The sequence below is a fragment of the Cyprinus carpio genome, chromosome B14, assembly GCF_018340385.1.
Source record: "Cyprinus carpio isolate SPL01 chromosome B14, ASM1834038v1, whole genome shotgun sequence".
In the NCBI taxonomy this organism is placed as follows: domain Eukaryota; kingdom Metazoa; phylum Chordata; class Actinopteri; order Cypriniformes; family Cyprinidae; genus Cyprinus; species Cyprinus carpio.
Window position 1 is genome coordinate 11,067,165 of NC_056610.1, and position 18,336 is coordinate 11,085,500.

The 18,336-nt window shown below is 35.6% G+C and overlaps 1 protein-coding gene across 6 annotated transcripts in view; it reads left to right on the top strand.

Moving 5' to 3' along the window:
• stox2b (storkhead box 2b) overlaps positions 1-18,336 on the top strand; it is a 72,577-nt gene that overhangs the window by 37,962 nt on the left and 16,279 nt on the right. For 3 of the 6 annotated variants that reach the window (XM_042738046.1, XM_042738048.1, XM_042738047.1), the window contains exon 2: positions 16,778-16,930. In XM_042738046.1, coding sequence (XP_042593980.1) covers positions 16,778-16,930 — 153 coding nt within the window. Of the gene's footprint in view, positions 1-5,735; positions 5,833-9,869; positions 10,026-13,121; positions 13,879-16,777; positions 16,931-18,336 lie in introns of those variants that run through there. The other 3 variants (XM_042738051.1, XM_042738052.1, XM_042738049.1) reach the window with 3 other exon arrangements.

The window sequence follows — 18,336 nt, forward strand, 5'->3', positions numbered from 1 at the left end:
CTTTGAAACTCCATTCAGGCCGTAAATTGCAGATTGTGCGACAAGAATACAGGAATAGAAAGCCTTTTTACCACAGACAAGGTTGTCATCACCTCCTTTTGAGAAGGGCTGTGCAGTGTTATGCAGCATTTCCAATGAGAGAGTGTTAAACTTCAAACATATCCAGAATTCTTTGTGGTTTTCTCAGCTTATTGCTCTGTAAAGGACAGCATTCATTTTGGAGTATGTCACGCTTATTGCCGTTCAAGGGTTCTTGCCATAGAATGAATGAATGCTGCATTTCAGTACATGTCCTGGTGAGACCAAGTTAAAAGTTTTGACTGTTAATTGAAAATGGGTTGGAATAGTTGGTTACGTCTTTTTTGTATAATTTTTATTTTTAATTTTAATTTTAAATTTGATGTTGAGGGTTTAGAGATATGCAGCCTCTATGAGTAAGTTTTAATATGCTATGCTTTAGCTTGTTAAACTGTAAAAGTTAAAAGAGCAAATCTCAGCCTGAAAGCGAGAATGTGCATTTAGCTTCAGTATTTCTTTAGTGCTGGGGATTTAAAAGGGATTAATTTTCACATGCAAATCTTAGAAAGGGTTTTGCTGTTTAACATTTTCACTTTTAAGCTTGACTATAGTGAACTACTTGTTCAGTCAACCCACTGACCAGTTGATTATGAAAATATGTAGTTTTGCTTAGGGATGCACCGAATGTTCGGCAACTGAAATTATTCGACCGAACAATGACATTTTTGGTGACATGATCAAATTGCAACCAGTGTAGAGTGAGAGGTGTGCACTCTTTATAATGCAGCAAACATGTCGGCAGTGTGGAAGCATTCAAAACTGTTCGAGAAAGACACAAAATCGTTACAAGCACCGACAGCGAGAGACTGTTTAGTACTGCATCACATGTATTCGATGAGAAGAGGAAGCGGTGGTTGTTGGTGGTTACTGTATGATGATTGAAATCGTGAAATGGCCTTAAACAATTAGTAAATTAGTAAATAAACTGCAGAATGTTACATTTCTAATACACACAAGTATTCTGATAGCGCTGCCCAAGCTCGTTAGCCAGGATTCCAAATCCAAAGCACAAGGAAAATCTGCACTGAAACGGTGTTACTCATCAGTTGCTTAGTCACATTTTTATTAAATTGTAAGAGGCATGTGACAATGTGATACATGCGATGAAAATATATTTGTAATAAGAATCATTTATAAATCTGCTGTCAACAAAAAGCACTGAGGTCTTCCATCCACAGTCATAAATGTTAGAATTGTAATTTTACTGTTGTTCTGTAAAATAGCTTAAAGTAAGAATAATGGTAATAATAATTGCAACAGCTCTATTAATACATTTATTATAGCATTCACACAGTGTTCAAATTGGGATCTGTAATATTTTCTAATGTTTTAAAAGTCTTTTCTGCTCAGCTAGGCTGCATTTATTTGTACAGTAAAAACTAATATTGTGAAATATTATTAAAATTTTAAATAACTGTTTTGTATGTGATTATGTAGTAAAATGTAATCGATTGCTGTGATTAAAGCTGAATTTTCAGCATCATTACTCCAGTCTTCAGTGTCACAGGACCTTTCAGAAATCATTCTAATAGTGCTGATTTGCTGCTCAAAGTGTTCAGTTTTCCTTCTTTTTTGTCTTTAGCCAATCACATGCCTGATTCAAGAGGGGGGTCTCAAAAATGGCCAATTGTAAGTTTAATTGTGCTTTGTTGGTATAATCTTTGCTAAAAAAATTTAAAAAATGCCCAGTGTTAAATAAATTGCTTTGTAATTGATTTATTCTTTGAAAAGCAAGACAAAACAAAACAAAAAAAGCACATTTTGGCTATTTAATTTATGCAATGGTGAAAAAATTGGCATAATACATGTGGAAAATGTAAATGGGCCTTCGGCCCAGTGTTTCATTTTGTTCAGTTTCAGCTTTGGCCAAGATTTTTCATTTCGGTGCATCCCTAGTTTTGCATTTCCCTGCCATTCATAGGATGCCCTACCGCAGTATTTCAGATCTTGAATTACATTTGGTCCTGATAAATGTGAAGTTTGTTGTTTATGCATTGTGTAATGAGGTCGTAATTCATATGATGTCAGATTAATTTAAATGAAGATTTATTTACTGAAGCTCTGCCTCCCTGTTACAGTGAAAGCCTTTTATTCCAGATGTTTCTACTGATGTTTTGGCATCATCAGCAGACAGTGACTGGTTTGATCTTAAGGATTTGTTACTTCAGCAGGCAGGCAAAACCTGCATTTTGTGAGAATATTTCAGCAGTTGCTCAGTTAATGTGTTCACACTGACAGACATTGCAGTGTTGGAGGCCAACAAGTTTATGTACTGATTGCGATTCAAGAATAATATACTACTGTTCATAAGTTTGGAGTTGGTGAGATTTCTTTTAAATGTTTGAAATAGGGCCGGGTGATTTTTCTGATTTTATCGATTAATTAAAATTGCATGTTTTGTCACGATTTAGTTTTTTTTTAGAAATGGAGGAATTGCGATTTTTAAATAGAAATATTACCAATTGTTAGAATTAGACACTTTGACAATATGCCAATGATAACGGTAAAGAGAAAAGAACAATCCAACCGCATGTCGGCGTACGTGATTAACCCACTCATGTGTGACACACTCGTATCGCTAGCCGCCATTCAAACAGAATGCGCTTTTGTGTTAACAAAGATGCAACACGGGCAGTGGAATAGGAAAAACTTGACTTAATTTCATTCATTCATTCATTCATTCTTTTAACTTGAGCGCCGCATATTTAGAATGTCGTTTCATGCACGAGACGCTGCAAGAGATGTGAGTGCAACAACAGAAAAAAATCAATGGGAAAGCAGTGCAAGCGGATAAAAAAAACTACTGCTGTATGTCTGATATTTCATGTTTGCATCATGGTGACAGGCTGGAAGCTGCTGTTGTTTTTACAAAATATTTATAGTTAATAATAGTCTACTGGTGTTATACCTTGAACATAATATGTATAACACAATTTTGTAAAAGATGCAGTTGTAGTTCATGCATCTTTTCTGCAAATATGTTTAACACGTGATTTGTTTAACATTTATATCATGTTGATAATTTCATGTGTGGTGCACTATAGGGTTAAAGAAATCATGTTGTAGTTATTTTTTCAAGATGGCTAGTTAAAAATCGTAAAAAATTGAGAATCGGTCAAATGTTCTTTTTTTTTCACCATTCATCATCACAACATCATCCATAAAACATCATAATAATATGATTATCTTCTCAACAAAAAACATTATTAATAAATATAAATGTTGAAAACAGTTGTGCTTAATATGTATGTTAAAACTGTGGCACATTTTTTCCCCCCAAGATTAATGGAATGTTTAAAAGAACAGCATTCATTTGAAATTGACATCTTTTGCACATGTCTTTTATTGTCACTTTTGATTTAATATAAAGGATTGCTGAGTGAAAGTAATAATTTCTTTCAGCAACAGCAACAACAAAACATACTGACCCCAAACCTTTGGATGGTGGTGTTTGTATAATATAATGTAATGTATATGGATGGATGGATGCAGGGAGAAGTCTAGATAAACTAGTTGAGCTTGCTAATTGACCAGTCAGTTTTCGGACACACAGTTGATTAGTTGACCGTCGTGACCCATGACTAATGTGCAATGACATCCATTGGTGCCTCAGGTATTGAGCGATGCCTGAGCAATCATTATTGGCAATTCTGTCAATATTGGCTTTATCAGATGTTAACACTGTTAACAGCATATTTTTATGTTATCCCTGCCGTTGTTATGATGCAGTTGCGAATGAATTTCAGTGTCTATACCAGAATCCATCGGATGTTCAACATCAGCGAAAGAAATTCCAGTATTGTTTTTGACTGCACTGGACATGTGCACATATGCACACGTACATTTACCTATACACATCATCTCCTACTGACATGTCGGCTCCCACGCATACACTGTGGCATAAAGGATGCAGCAGTGCATGCTGGGATACAGAATGAACCCGTTAACCCACCACAGCCCCTTGGCTGCCTGATGCAAGAATGCCCCCTGTGGAGAAACACACAAACGTACTCGCACATTTACCCCAACACATACTCACTTTTTAATGTCTGTTTTTGAATATCTCAATAAATCTTTCATATGCACCCAGGCAGATGAGACAAATTTGTTCTCAGCTCATATGATTAGTTAATGGGGTTTATTTGAGTGTTTTTCAGTCATGGGATGCAAGAAGAAATGTTGATTAAAAAGACATCAATACTTTGGTTTCACAAAGATGTGGTAATCCATTTGCTTTAATGAATAGTTTACCCAAAAATGAACATTTTGAACAGACTAAAAAAGAGTTGTGAATAGATCCGGCAGACTAGATTCATTAAAAAGATTCTCATACGTTTCTGTTTTTTTTTTTTTTTTTTTTTATACGAAACTGTTCTAACTTAAAAAGACTTTCAATAAATGGCATATGAGCTAATTTTATGACACTCTTTTTTTTGTAATTTTGGATCTTGACGACCCCAGCCCAGCGTATTCTTCTCCAAAAAAAAAAAAAAGGAATTCATGCAATAGGAATTCATACGGTTTGAAACTTCAGGATGAGTAAATGATTTCTATATTTGGTCAACTATTCTTTTAATGTTTCTAGTGCTTTCAAACAATTAATGGCGATTTAATTGCATCCAAAAAAAAAATTGTTTTTGTTTACATATGTATGTGTGTACTGTGTATATTTAATATGTATATATAAATACACACTCATGCACATATATATTTAAGAGAAATATTATGTTTATATATTAATTATATTTATATATTTAATCGTGATTAATCGTTTGACAGCACTAAATGTTTTTCATGCCATTATCAGAATTGTCAGATGCATATTTAAATCAAGTGGAAAGGACACAGAGTGTATCTGCTGGTGTTTTGACCTGTTTTATGTGCCGTGTTCGAGAAACTGTTGCCTGTGCATGATTTGCCCTGTGCATTTCAGCATATATTTTTAACCCTCCAGCACACTGGAGAACATTTGTTAAATGATGAATGGAAACCTGCAGCAGCTGTGTGTGTGAGATGCATTTGTGCATTTATAGCTGCAGAGCATGCAGCTTACCGCCCTGCTTATAGTATCTCACATGCAACTTGTCTGTGAGATACTAGTGTCTAAATACACGTGTATGCATTAAATTAAATGTGCAATACTGTATATACAACTTTACTTGGTTTGTATTTCTTTGATATGTAGAATAACTAGAGTGAACCAACTACCCAAATCATCATCAGAGATATGGAGCACTAGCACAGAGATTAGTGTGTTTTATAATCCGGAACTCCATGTAGAGTGACAGGAGTCAAATCCTCAGTTCTGTCCGGCATCAGAGCTGAATCTAATCTTGCTGTTATTATCTGAGCTACGCATTACAGCTCAGGGACAAGTTATGCTAGTATCTCATTAGTATGATTCACAGTGTTTACTTGAAGGAGTTAACCTTTTGACAGAATCAGTTTAGAATCAAGAGACTTTTGCACAACCAAGCATCACATTTACTATTCTGTTAGATGTTGCTGTTGTTTGTTTAAAGCACAGATCTTCAGTTCATTCCTGCAGCTGCGTTCCAGGCATTTAAAGTAAAGTTGATTTTAAAATCAGATTTCTTAAACTTTTAGGGCTCAGACAGTGCAGTTATCCATTCTTTGAAAGAGATTGTGTGGTTTAAAAAGAAATTGTATTGATGCCTGTTGTTGGTTTTCTCTTTTTTTTAGGGCCATATCAGAGTTTCTTTTTGGTAAGCAAAGAACCAGTCTGTTTTAATGGTGGGAGGACAATGTAAATACTTCTCACACATTCATACACACACCTTTTCTAAGTGTTTGCACTACATTGGTGGAGTCAAGTGTCATATCCTCAGGGTCATGCAACAGTTTAGTGATATCATTCTAGCAAGCACTTGAGTTTTTGATAGAAAAGAATCTGAAAACCTGTATATCACTCTATTTTTTTATTTATAATATTAAATATTATAATTTTTTAATGTTATAAATAATTTTAAATATAAATACTTTAATATTTTTAAAAGTAAATTTTAATATAAATACATTTCAATAAAGTAAATGCATTTCTCAAATTTAATAAATTGTCTATTTTAATTATCTTAATTTTTAGGCTTTTTTTTTCATTTAATTGTATAATTTCATATAAAATGTATAGTAGATTGTACAGCATTCTTTTTTTCCTATTTCTGCTTTCACTGGATGCATGGAAAATTCAGAAGGTTATATTGGAGAAGGGACATTATCAAAAAACTGCAAAATGTAGGATGAGACATTCAAATTTTTGGAGTGTTTTCCCAGATGAGAAAGATTGTACATTATTAGTTTACAACTTCACTATAGCAAATAGGTGGCCTCAAAGCTAACAAACATAGACTGAAATCCAATTTTTCATGGGGTCTTTAATATCAAACATGTATTTGTTTGGTTGAGTTTGTTTGTTTAATGTTGTCATAGTACTCTGTCTGTTGAATGGGTTTCATTTGAATGACAAAGCAGTTAACGGAAGCCCCTTCTGCACTGTGGGGTATTGGCTATAGAGCTGCAATCATTTACATCAAAACCTTTACTTGCCAATAGGATCATTTGGTCACCATGATTTCTGTATTATATTTAAATCTTAGGGCCGATTACGATGTTTTCAGCTTCAATTGCATCACAGACGTAGTACTATAGTGATCTGTAGAGGGTATGTGGAGGGCAGTCATATTTTGAGCTAGAATTCGTTTTCTTTGATGTCTCCCCTTGAGCAGAGCCATGAAACCTAGTCTCTTTTTTTTTTTTTTTTTTTTTTGTGGAAGACGTGCCAAACAGTCTGAGCTTCTTTTTTCTAAGAGACTCGCATCTCATTCATTTAGGTTGTGCTGTGATTGAAGTCAGGCAGATCCATGGGGCATAAACATGCTGCCACACGAATTTGAGTGGAGTTGCAGAAAAATGCCGCCTGACAGCTTTTGGATGTTTTGATCCATCCTGGAGACGAGACGCAAGATTTGCAAGAAGTAGCCAAAAATTGGAATTCTTTCAGATCTGTGGCAGGAATTGCTTTCAACTTCACTATCTTGCAGGCCTAGACTTCCTGTTACCACCATCTAGTGTTACAACCATAACAGCAACTAGAGGATCAGGGCTACTGTTCAGATGGTATAAGCAATTCAAGGTGAATTGAATTACAAAAATTATGAATGTTTTCAAACGAGTTTCTGTCACATTGTTTACACTTTTGAGGAAATCAGCGTATGGCTTATTTATAATTATCTCGCCACATTTAGCAGGGATTCATGAGAATTTGAACAAAAAAAATGGCACTTCACCTTTGTGTAAATGTTGTTTGTGTTGGGAGATGTTTGATAAGTTTAACTGGGTCTATTGTAAAATTTTTTGGCTTTTTTGCCTAAGTGTGCACACTTTTTGATTTAAGGCAAAAAAAAATATATATTTTTGGTGCATTTTAGGTTATTTCATTTCTTCAAATTGGGTAAAACAATTCTAGAGAGAAAAGATAATCTCCTTTTTAATAAAACAACTGTCTCATTGTTTAGTCCCACCCCCTAACACAAGTTATAAGATTTGTTGTGGCATCTGGTCACTCCTGTTAGATGTCTTGACATGCAATACCAGAGTGACAACTGCTTTGTGCTCTGTGTGTGTGTGAGTGTGTGTGTGTGTGTGTGTGTGTGTGTTTACAGTAGTGCCTCTGTGTCTTAGTTTTTTAATCAACAGTGAGTATTTGCATTTATTTTTTTAGTGCATACAGGAAAAGTTATTGTCAGCACAGACATTTGTTACTGTATTTATATTAATATTTATAGGACTAAACTGCTTAATTTGTATCTGGAATGCCAGAAAAGTGGCAGACTATTTCTGAATATTTCTACTTAAACAGTTGTTCATATGATATAAGCCCCCTGAAGTGATTCAGTTTGTGGTTTCTCTGGTTCTGGTTTTATGGCAAGTTTAACATTTTAAATCACAATTTCAGATTGCTATAATAATGCAACAGTGCTTTCCTGTGTTAAAGTTGCTGTCATGATACTGGGTTCCCATAGGTCTCCCTATAGCTTTTTCATTATTTTTTTTTCTTGCCCATTTGTGTTTCACAGCAAAGAAAGTGGCAAGATGAAAACCACTATTTTCTGTTTCAAACTTTCACATAGCATCTTTGGGTTATAATAACAATTTAAAAAAATGTCATGCGCATTTGTCAGTAAAGCCGGTTCTGTGATCAGTAGTAAATCTCCATTACATGCTTTCAGATGGAGCGGCATTTAATACACGGAGTCGTAGGTCACTTACATGCTACGCAATATCACGTTCATAATCGAAGGCGATTCATCTACTATTATGAACATGATATTGCGTAGCTTGTCAGTTATGGTTTATAATGTGTGGAATGGTGCACTGTGATTGGTTGAGCTGATGAATCACATTCTGCAGAGAAAGGAGACTGGTGTTTGTCGCGGTTTGGAAAGATGACAGAATAACATGGCGGATATCGCATTTTGCGTAAAATTAAAAAATGGACTTTTCAATACCAACCAGATACAATACTGAATTTGGCATTTGGTTTGTTTTGGATTTTTTTTTTTTTTTTTTTTGCAATATTATGTGTGTAAATAAACAATACCAATATTGCAAAATATTATTACAATTTAATAATAAATATGTATAACTAATAATAATAGCTGTTTTGCTGCTTTATTATATTTTAAAATGTAATTTATTCCTGTGACACAAAGCTGAATTTTCAGCATAATTACTCCAGTCTTCGGTGTCACATGATTCTTCAGAAAGCATAATAATATGCTGATTTAAACATTTAAACATTTCTTAATATTATTTCTATATAACTGTTTGTTTTTTTTGGAAATTGTGATACGTTTTTTTTCAAGATTCTTTTGTGAAGAGAAAGTGTGAATAGAACAGCATTTGTTTTGAAAGAATGTTATTAGATATTATTTAGGGTTACTGATTTGAACAAAGCCCTAGCTATAAGAAATAATATTGCTACTTGCCTTAAAAGGAACCTCTAAAATGCTTTTAAAAAATGTCTATTCTTTCCCATTAAAACTGCAAATAAGACTGTTGTAAAAAAATAACACACAGTTTCAATTTTCTATGAAATAGGGCTTTACCATGGTTGAACATGAGGTATTTATTCACAAAGTGATTAACGATTCCTTCTATAGGTTATCCTGTCAGTCAGCCCTGGGAACCTGAATTAATTTCAGGGGCTGACAGCATGAGACAGCAGATCCTCTGTGTTTCTGAATAAAGCCTGAGCCTTTTGTGATCGCCCATGTGTCCTTTAAGAGACACCCCTCCCCCTCTCCCAGCGATAACCCCCTTCCCCCTCTCTCCGTCCCGCTCCTCCTCTCACACCCCCTTGCCACATTAACAGCTACCATGGCGATACACACTCATCGTTTGCCTTCAGATGGAAGTGACGTTGGATTCGGGACGGTTGTGATGCGTGATGTCATTCGACGTGTGTGTGTGTGTGTCTTCTTCCTCACAATACAGTTTTTGCATAGGAATGACTGCATTGAGCCTGACTCCTTTAATTATTAATTAGCAGAATGTGAGGAAAATCTGTGGAAGCTGAGCATCAGAAAGAGAGAAAATATGGCTAGCGGATGAACATGTACTAGGTATGTTCAACAGGGATGCGTTACCATAACAACCTTTTCCGAAAGGGCCGCCCACTAGACTGTGTCAGTGGGCATTCCTGGTAGTGAGCAAGTGTTGTAAGGACCCCCCCCCCCCCCCCCAAAAAAAAAAAAACCTGAGCAAGTTCAGCCCCAATGTGATTGGTCACACCTCCTATCTCTTTGTGTGGACCAGAGCATGCTGGGTAAGACCCTGTAGTGAATGCTCATTTGTCTGTGGAAGGCTCTCGGAAGGATCTCAAAGTCTGCTTGGATTTTAGGAGCTGGAGCCGCACGGAATAAACCAAGGTAGAGCTTAATCTTCTTCTCTCTTTCATCGCAGGCACGGCTGATTCGTCTGCATGCAATAATTAGGCTGTGTGCCGTGGCGTTGTCAGAATGAATCACAGAAGAGGGGGTGGGGTTGATCGGGAAGTGTTTGGACAAAGAGCCCAAGCTGTGGGGTGATTGTTTACTACTGCGGCGTCAGGCGTGAGCGTGTCTCCTGCGTACCTCCTCCTCCATTATTTGACGGCGAAAACGCCTCTGGAGCAAAATGCATTCACGTTCAAGGATGGTTGTCTCTCTATCATCCTCTTTTTCTCTGCGTGTCATGTCAGGCTTTTTTTTTTCTTTTGCATGCTTGTGTTGTATTAACCCTATCGGGGACGTGCTGATCTCACCAGAACTGTGATGCAGCTGTTGCAGGCGGGATCAGATAAAAACAGACTATGTTTTTAACCCCTCGGCACTTGTGTCTGTTTCTTCCCCCCCCATCAGCCATCAGGCGAGCCCCCTGCTCCGGGCCTACTGTTAGAGGGGGGTGGGGGTGGACAAATGGAGCAGGACGGTCTGAAAATGTCTGCCATTCTCTTCCTGTCTCCCTGCTGGGGGTTAAAGCTGACAGCAACATCACATGTTTTCCATTTTGCTTCTGATAATGCAGCTCTTTGTTGCATGTGAGGTCACTTCCTGGTTTCCCAGCTATCTGTGAAAGTTTCTACGGTTTCTACGGCATCTGGAAGTTTAATTCAGTATTTCTGTTTTGAGTTTAAGGCTTCCCTTACTATAAAGTACTGCACGATGATATCGGTTTGCAGTGCCATAGTATTTTAATATATACCATGGTACTGAATGCATATGCATCATGCATGCTCATGCTATTGACATCTAAAGTAATTTTAAAAAAAAAAGCTTTTTTGTAAGAATTGTTCCTCTTTACATTTTTTTTTATGAACGTATAACCATATTTTAGTGCAAGCAGCTTTCAGAACTTTTCTGTTTATATTATTAATAGCTAATTCTGAACTTACCCTTGTTTTACTGTAGTAACAATATGTGCTTGATAAGTAAAAAAAAAATAGTTATGATAATTTGTAATAATGTGCCAAGTAAAGCATAATATGATCATTAGTTTCCGTGTAGTTAAATTCACAAGCAAATGATCTTATCAAGTCAAATTTATTTGTATACTGCTTTTCACAAATACACAGAGAAGATTATGATGTTAATGCTTATAATATCTTAATATATTTGTGCCTCAGTTGTATTAAGCAGATTAAAGATGGATGTTAATATATTTTACATTTTGTGATGATGCAAACAATCAAGAAGTTGAAATATTCTAAATAATATATAATATCTAATGCGAGTATAATGTACAGTTGTGGTCAAAATTTTACATACACTTTGCAGTATCTGTTTTTACCAAAATAAGAGAGATCATACAAAATGCATGTGATTTTTATTTAATACTGTTCTGAATAAGATATTTCACATAAAGTATGTTCACAAGAGAAAATAATAGTTGATGGAAGGAAAAATGACCCCATTCAAAAGTTTACATACCCTTTATTTTTTAAGTGAGCGACGTGACATACAGCCAAGTGTGGTGACCCATTCTCAGAATTTGTGCTCTGCATTTAACCCATCCAAAGTGCACACACACCATGAACACACACCCGGAGCAGTGGGCAACCATTTATGCTGCGGCGCCTGGGGAGCAGTTGTGGGTTCGGTGCCTTGCTCAAGGGCATCTCAGTCGTGGTATTGCCAGCCCAAGACTCGAAACAACAACCTTAGGGGTTAGGAGTCAAACTTTCTAACCATTAGGCCACCACTTCCCCTAAATTCTTAAACAGCTGTGGATCATCCAGTTACAACACAGTATTGTTTGTTTTGTTTTTTTTTTTGGTTTGTGATAGTTATTCATGAGTCGCTTGTTTGTCCTGAGCAGTTCAACTGCCTATTCTTCAGAAAAATCCTTCAGGTCCCACAAATTCTTTGGTTTTCCAGCATCTCTTTTATATTTGAACCCTTTCCAACAATAACTATGATTTGAGGTCCATGTTTTCACATCCAGAAGGGAAAACTATACATTATAAGAGGAGGGATCTAAACTTTTAAACAGAATAAAGATTTGAAAATGTTGCTTAAATATTGTTTTTTGATTCATTCAGTACTTCCCTTCAGAAGCTACAGTAAAATACTTTCTGAACAAAATAAGTTCAGTTTACCCTGATCTTCAAATTCAAAAAGTTTTCACCTCCAGACTCTTAAGGCATCGTTTTTCCTTCCTTCAACTATTATTTTATCTTGTGGACTATATGTAAACACCTTTTTATGTGAAATCCTATCCAGGTCAGTACTAAATAAAAAATAACATGCATTTTGTATGATCCCTCTTATTTTAGTTAAATAATTAACATTTTGCAGATACTGCAAAGTGTATGTAAAATTTTGACCACAACTGTATGTATGCATAGTTGAACATGCTTATCTAAGGAGCTGGGCAGGAAAACAAACCCAGATGAACTGGTACTTTTAATAATTTGTCGACATCCAACTCCCTGAGCTATGAGTTATTATTCTCAGGGATGTCTGTCTTGAAATGAACCATAGTTTGTTTTAGGGCTGCACAATTAATCGAATTTCTAATCACGATTACAATTATGGATGCCACAATTACGTAATCGTTCAAAGCGGCAATTAATTGTTCTGAGTCCACTTATGTTATTCTGCGTGCTTAAGATGCATTTTTTTCTTTCTACATTTTATCTTAAGGGTTTTTCCCATTATTTTAATTTTAGTTTTAGTATAACATTATAATACCATTCATATTTTTACTTTTCTATAATTTAAAGAAGAAACCAGTCCGATGTATAGTTGACATTTCAGGCTTAATACTATAGAAAAGCACAAAGTTTTTCAGTTAGAGTGTTTTCAGCTTGTTTATTTTCATATAAAAATACGGCATGCAGTTGCATCAAACAATGGTATAAACATCATTCAATGTGAATTGTGATTAATAATCGCAATTACAATTTCCAGGGAATAATCGACAATTATGATTTGTCATAATTTTTTTTTTTTTTTTTTTTTTTTTTTTTTTTTTTTTTCTCGTCTCCTAGTAATTCTGGCCGCTAGTCTTTTAGTCCGAACACAGCATGACAGTTTGATGGCGATGTTTGAGTTTCAGGACTCATTGTAATGCAGAGAGCTGCTGAATGCTATCACCACCATCACAACACGCATGGACCATCAGAGAGATCAAAGCTCACTCAGGATGCAGAGAGCAGCTCCTCCCCTCTGTCCTCTTTCACTACTGCTGTTGTGTAATGAAACCAATTTTTCTGGAATAAGACCCAGCTTGATCTGAAAACAGTGTTTATGCCAAAGTACACTTGTGTGGTGAAGAAAAACGTAATGAGGGTTTGAAGATTTGGATCATTCCTGCCTTTTTCTTAGTTTCTCGATGGGAGCTTTATTTTTAGAAGTGACTCAATAGCGCATTTGTTTTTATTTTAAACTTTGTAGTATGCTTTAATGGGAAGCAATGCTTAAGTCCCTCTTACCTGCCTTTCAGCAAATCAGTTGATTTGCAAATCAAAAAAAATGCATCACCTAATTATTCATGATCCACCCTGATAAGACTTATGTGTCCCCTTCACTTTTTTTTTCTACACGCAGATAAGGTTTTCTAGTTGAGGAGCTCTGTGTGAGATGTATGATAGTGATGAACTGTGAGAAATCGCTCTGGCCGCTGGCGAAGTGATGTTTGGACTGCAGTGTGTTTACTATACAGGGTCTGTGGTCACGAGTGACTGGGCCGCAGGACCGCAGTCCCAGTCGGGCGGTTGGAGCTCCTTCCTGGAAGGAGAAGGTAAACAGTGATGTCAATGTCTGTGAGGAGAGGTGGTCTGGCGTAAAATATCTCTCAGGGGAGTTAGAGAGTCCTACACCCATGAGGATGAGAAAACTGCTTTTAATGACTTAAATGTATCCATGATTAGGCAGTTTAAGCCTAGTTAAAGTTTTGTTTAGTTAAGTGACTTTTGCTTAAAAATGTATTTGTTTATATTTATTCTCGGTTTCTTTTCATTTGCTTATTAAAGTTTGGTCCAATTTGTAGCTTATTCTGGCCAGCAACTTCCCACTTATTCAGAAAGAGTTTTTTTATTTTATTTTTATTTTTTTGGACCAGCATGCAAAGTGAGTACAGTTTCATTGGTTTTTGTTAGAAAAACTTTATTAGAAAATACTTTAAAATATATATTTACCTTTAAATACTTTTTCAAATTAAATTGAGTTTAACCATTAATGTATTATGGTTGAATACATATTAGCAATGAACAATAGTTCATGAACGATTGTTAAATGTAAGTTCATGATACCTGCTGCTTATAGATTTTGTTTTATTTCATTTTAATTTTAGTTAATGTTTTAGTAATTTTGTTGTTTTTGTTATTTATCTTTTTTAATATGTATACATACAATTAAAAAAAAATAGTATACAGTGTTTATTTCAGTTTAAGCTTATTTTAGTTCATCAGGTTGAACTGAATAAAATGTTGCTTTGGCAACAAGCTGAAATAAAAGAAGTTCAAAGGTTTGAATATTTTATTTTATTTCAAGTGATTAAACTCGTTTTTGTTATTTTTATTAACCCTGTTACCAATTCAGATAATTTCACTGCAATGCTGACTTGACATATGAAGACTTTTCTCTGCATCAGGAAAATAATTTGTACTTTACTGCTTTTGGCCGGGCAGAATTTAATGTTCATGGATGTCTCATTGAATTCCTACTACTTGCCTCAAAACTGAGTATATTCAAAGGATTTAATGCAACTAACCTAGACAAATCTATTTGATTTAGTTCTTCCTTGTAGCATGACTTTGTTTTGGGGTAAATGAAGCAAGTTTCAGCCAGCGATTGGCATGTTTATGTGCAGTACGCATGCAGTATGTGGTCTGTGCAGGTTATATTCACTACGTCTTTAGACTCTTGTTTTGCACAAGTCTGATATTTCTCAGGTGACCTCATACTAAAGGATATTCTTAATTCTACATATGATTGTGCTGGGATCGCCTTTGAACCCAAACTGCTCACTTGTCTAGTGTCCTGTTAATCTCGTGTTACGTGAACACCTGGGTTTTTTGAGCAGGTTTGACAACCTCTTGGCACCAGGCCAGAGTGTAAATGGGACACCTATGCATATCTACAGTTCATGTCTCCGCTAGAAGAAACATAACCTTTCATGTTAATTTACAATCAGATTCCTGTATCTACCGTCCCTGATAACCTGCATCAAACAGATCTTAGATCAGTGTTTCATCTTTATCAGTCTGCCCACCCCCAGAGTGTCTGATTGTTGCTTTCCATCTTCACATGGACACTAGTTCACTTTGTGCACGTGTTTTGTCTTAATCAGCTTACCCTTGTTCTTCACCAGCCAGGAAGGTGCATTACCAGTATGTTTCTGTCCTCACTTTGCACACATGATAAGCCCGATTTGGATTCTTAGAGCCAGGGATCCATGCTGAGCTTCTTACCCAGGTGCCAAGGCCTGCTGGCTGGTTGTGTTGCCGCCTCTGGTTGTCTCTTCCAGGGTCTGTACTGGAGGTCCTAGCACCAGATGTTCTGTGCTATTTTTGGGAGAGGTCTTTGAGTAGTACAGAATGTGGGTCGGTCCGGAGAGCAAGTGTTAAGTCAGTAAAGGATGATAGAGTTGTATCAAGGGCAAAGATTTAATCTCAGCGGGCTAAAGGTGGGATCTGTCATTTCTGCTGCAGCGCTTTTCAAAAACAGAGACTGAAGATTAAAATGTTGGAAAGTGTTTTTTGTTGCACTGCCAGCAATTTCTTGCCCAGGTGTGGTTTGAGAGTGTGTTTTAGGAGTCAACTGATAAGGGTTTTTTAAATGTCATTGCCAATATTTGCGACCAGTATAATGCTGATATACATAATACAAAATAATGACAGCAAATGTGATTTATAGGAAAAATTGCTGAAATGAAGTAAATACTTACTTAAATATCTAGGTATGAACAGTATATTGCCACCATATTGGTATAAGTGACCTTTTTATTAATTAATATTTAATTGGGCATGCTCATTTTTGCACATTTTTACATTTAGATTGCATTCTGATTACACTAGATTACATTTAGGTTACATTTTACCTCATGCTCTTTGCTATCACCAAGCACTCATTTTTAATTTAAAAACATTGTTAAATATAATATTTTTCAAATCTCATAGTCTCTGTTATAATGTGTTGCAAAAATGCACTTTTCATTTGAAACTCTTTAGCTTTTGAAAAATCTTTTCTATTGTTTTTATAATAAAGTCTTAAGTGTTTTTTTTATTATTATTTTAGTTTTTAAGCACATAATGGAGAATTTGAATAACAGCCATTTATTATTTGCCATAACATGACAATAAATGTTGACTTATCGTTTTGTGCCAGAACTTTATTGCTATCTTTGCATCCAAAGTAGTACCTTTTTTTAGAGATTATATCGAGAGATGAAGATAATCTCAAAATGGTGAAATATTGGGCAATTAATTGTTTTTCATTAATTGTATTGTATTGTATTGTATTGTATGTGTGTGTGTGTGTGTGTGTGTGTGTTTAAACATGACCTTACACATTATAACTTTTGATCAGTTCCTCTATTAAGTCATGATATCTGTTCTGTATTAAAGCCTGCAGCCTTTTAACTTTTCACCTCTGCTACACTGAGTGAATCTTTGACCTTTGATCTTTGTCCTTTGCAGGTGATGTGTCTCCCATCAGCATGTCTCCCATCAGCCAATCCCAGTTCATCCCACTGGGAGAAATCCTGTGCCTGGCCATTTCTGCCATGAACTCCGCTCGTAAGACTGTCACACAAGAGACTCTCATCGAACACCTAGCAACATGCTTCCCAGGTAACGTCCTTCAATGATATCACAGAAAATCAGTGAAGGAAAAACAAGTAATGTCACAATACAAAAAATTCATAATGATCACAAAATGTGCTACAATTTGCATCTTTATTTTTTGAATCTTTCTTTTTGCTCAAAGCATCTGTACATTTTACATGCTGAATCTGTTTTATAATGGTTTAGTGATTTCAGTTTCTTCAGTTTTGGCCAGTAACACAAATTGTAACCATTTACACAGCCATTTGCACATGATAATAGCCATATACTGGAATGTCTGGGTAAAGTCTCATATTTGGAGCTTTATAAACAATGATGTGGTCACAGCTGTGATATGGAAAGTTTAACATCCGTTGTTATATGCGTTTGCAGAAACACAGCACAGGATAATGATGTTTTGCTGAAATTAGTGGTTGGACTATGAGGGAAAATGTGTTTTAGTATTTTCTCAGAGGATGTGGTCGTAACAAAATGCTAACAGTACACACATACATAGTGAATGAATAGACTTAAAGTGTGACGCAAACAATTTTTTTTTAAATGAAATGTCGGTTTTAGTTGTTTATTTAAATATAATAATTAGTCCTGTCAATTGATGAAAACATTAATTAATCACACAATTTTTTAATTATTCGCACTTAAGTGCAATTAATCCCACCTAACATTAAAGTTTTTAAACTATGAAATAATTTTACATTCAATCTTCAAATCAATGTAGAAACAACATAAAGTCAGTACATTTTTTACATTTATTTAATGGCATTTTTTTATGACTGAAGGCGAGTATCACTGATACCAACATTAAACAAAACTGACAACTTGGAAACTGTTCTTTTTCCTAATACTTAGCCATTCAACATTACAGTGTATAATTGAGAGCTATTTATTTTAACATTTATTTTATATATACAGTAGTCAGCATTTGAAGTGGGTCAAAAAAAGTTCATCAAAGTTGTCCTAAGACAAGAACAGGTATTGTTCAAAAATTAATGTATAACATGTAGGCTAAGTCTGCTATTAATCAATGTTGTCATGATTGGAATTGCATTCCTCATCACTTTTGATGGTGCCCAGACATGATTGTTTGTCACAAGGTGTGAAGTGGCTTGTCACACATTCGTAAAGACAAAAGTGCACCAAAAAAAACAGTTGGTTGTTCAGTACTTCTGTGATTCACCTAAAGTCACAATGGACTAGAAATGCCTCTTAAACATTATTGCCTGTAGTGCAGCAGTGTAGTGTCTTTGGAATGCCTCAAGGAGCCAGCACAACGGTCATAATGGTGATGCACTGGATACTGTACTGTACTGTACTGTAGTCACTCTGTGTGGAGCGTCAGAGCTTGAAGCAGGACACAAAGCGGTAAAGAAAGCTTTTTTGGTTCAACAAAACAAGATGTTATTGCACGTTAC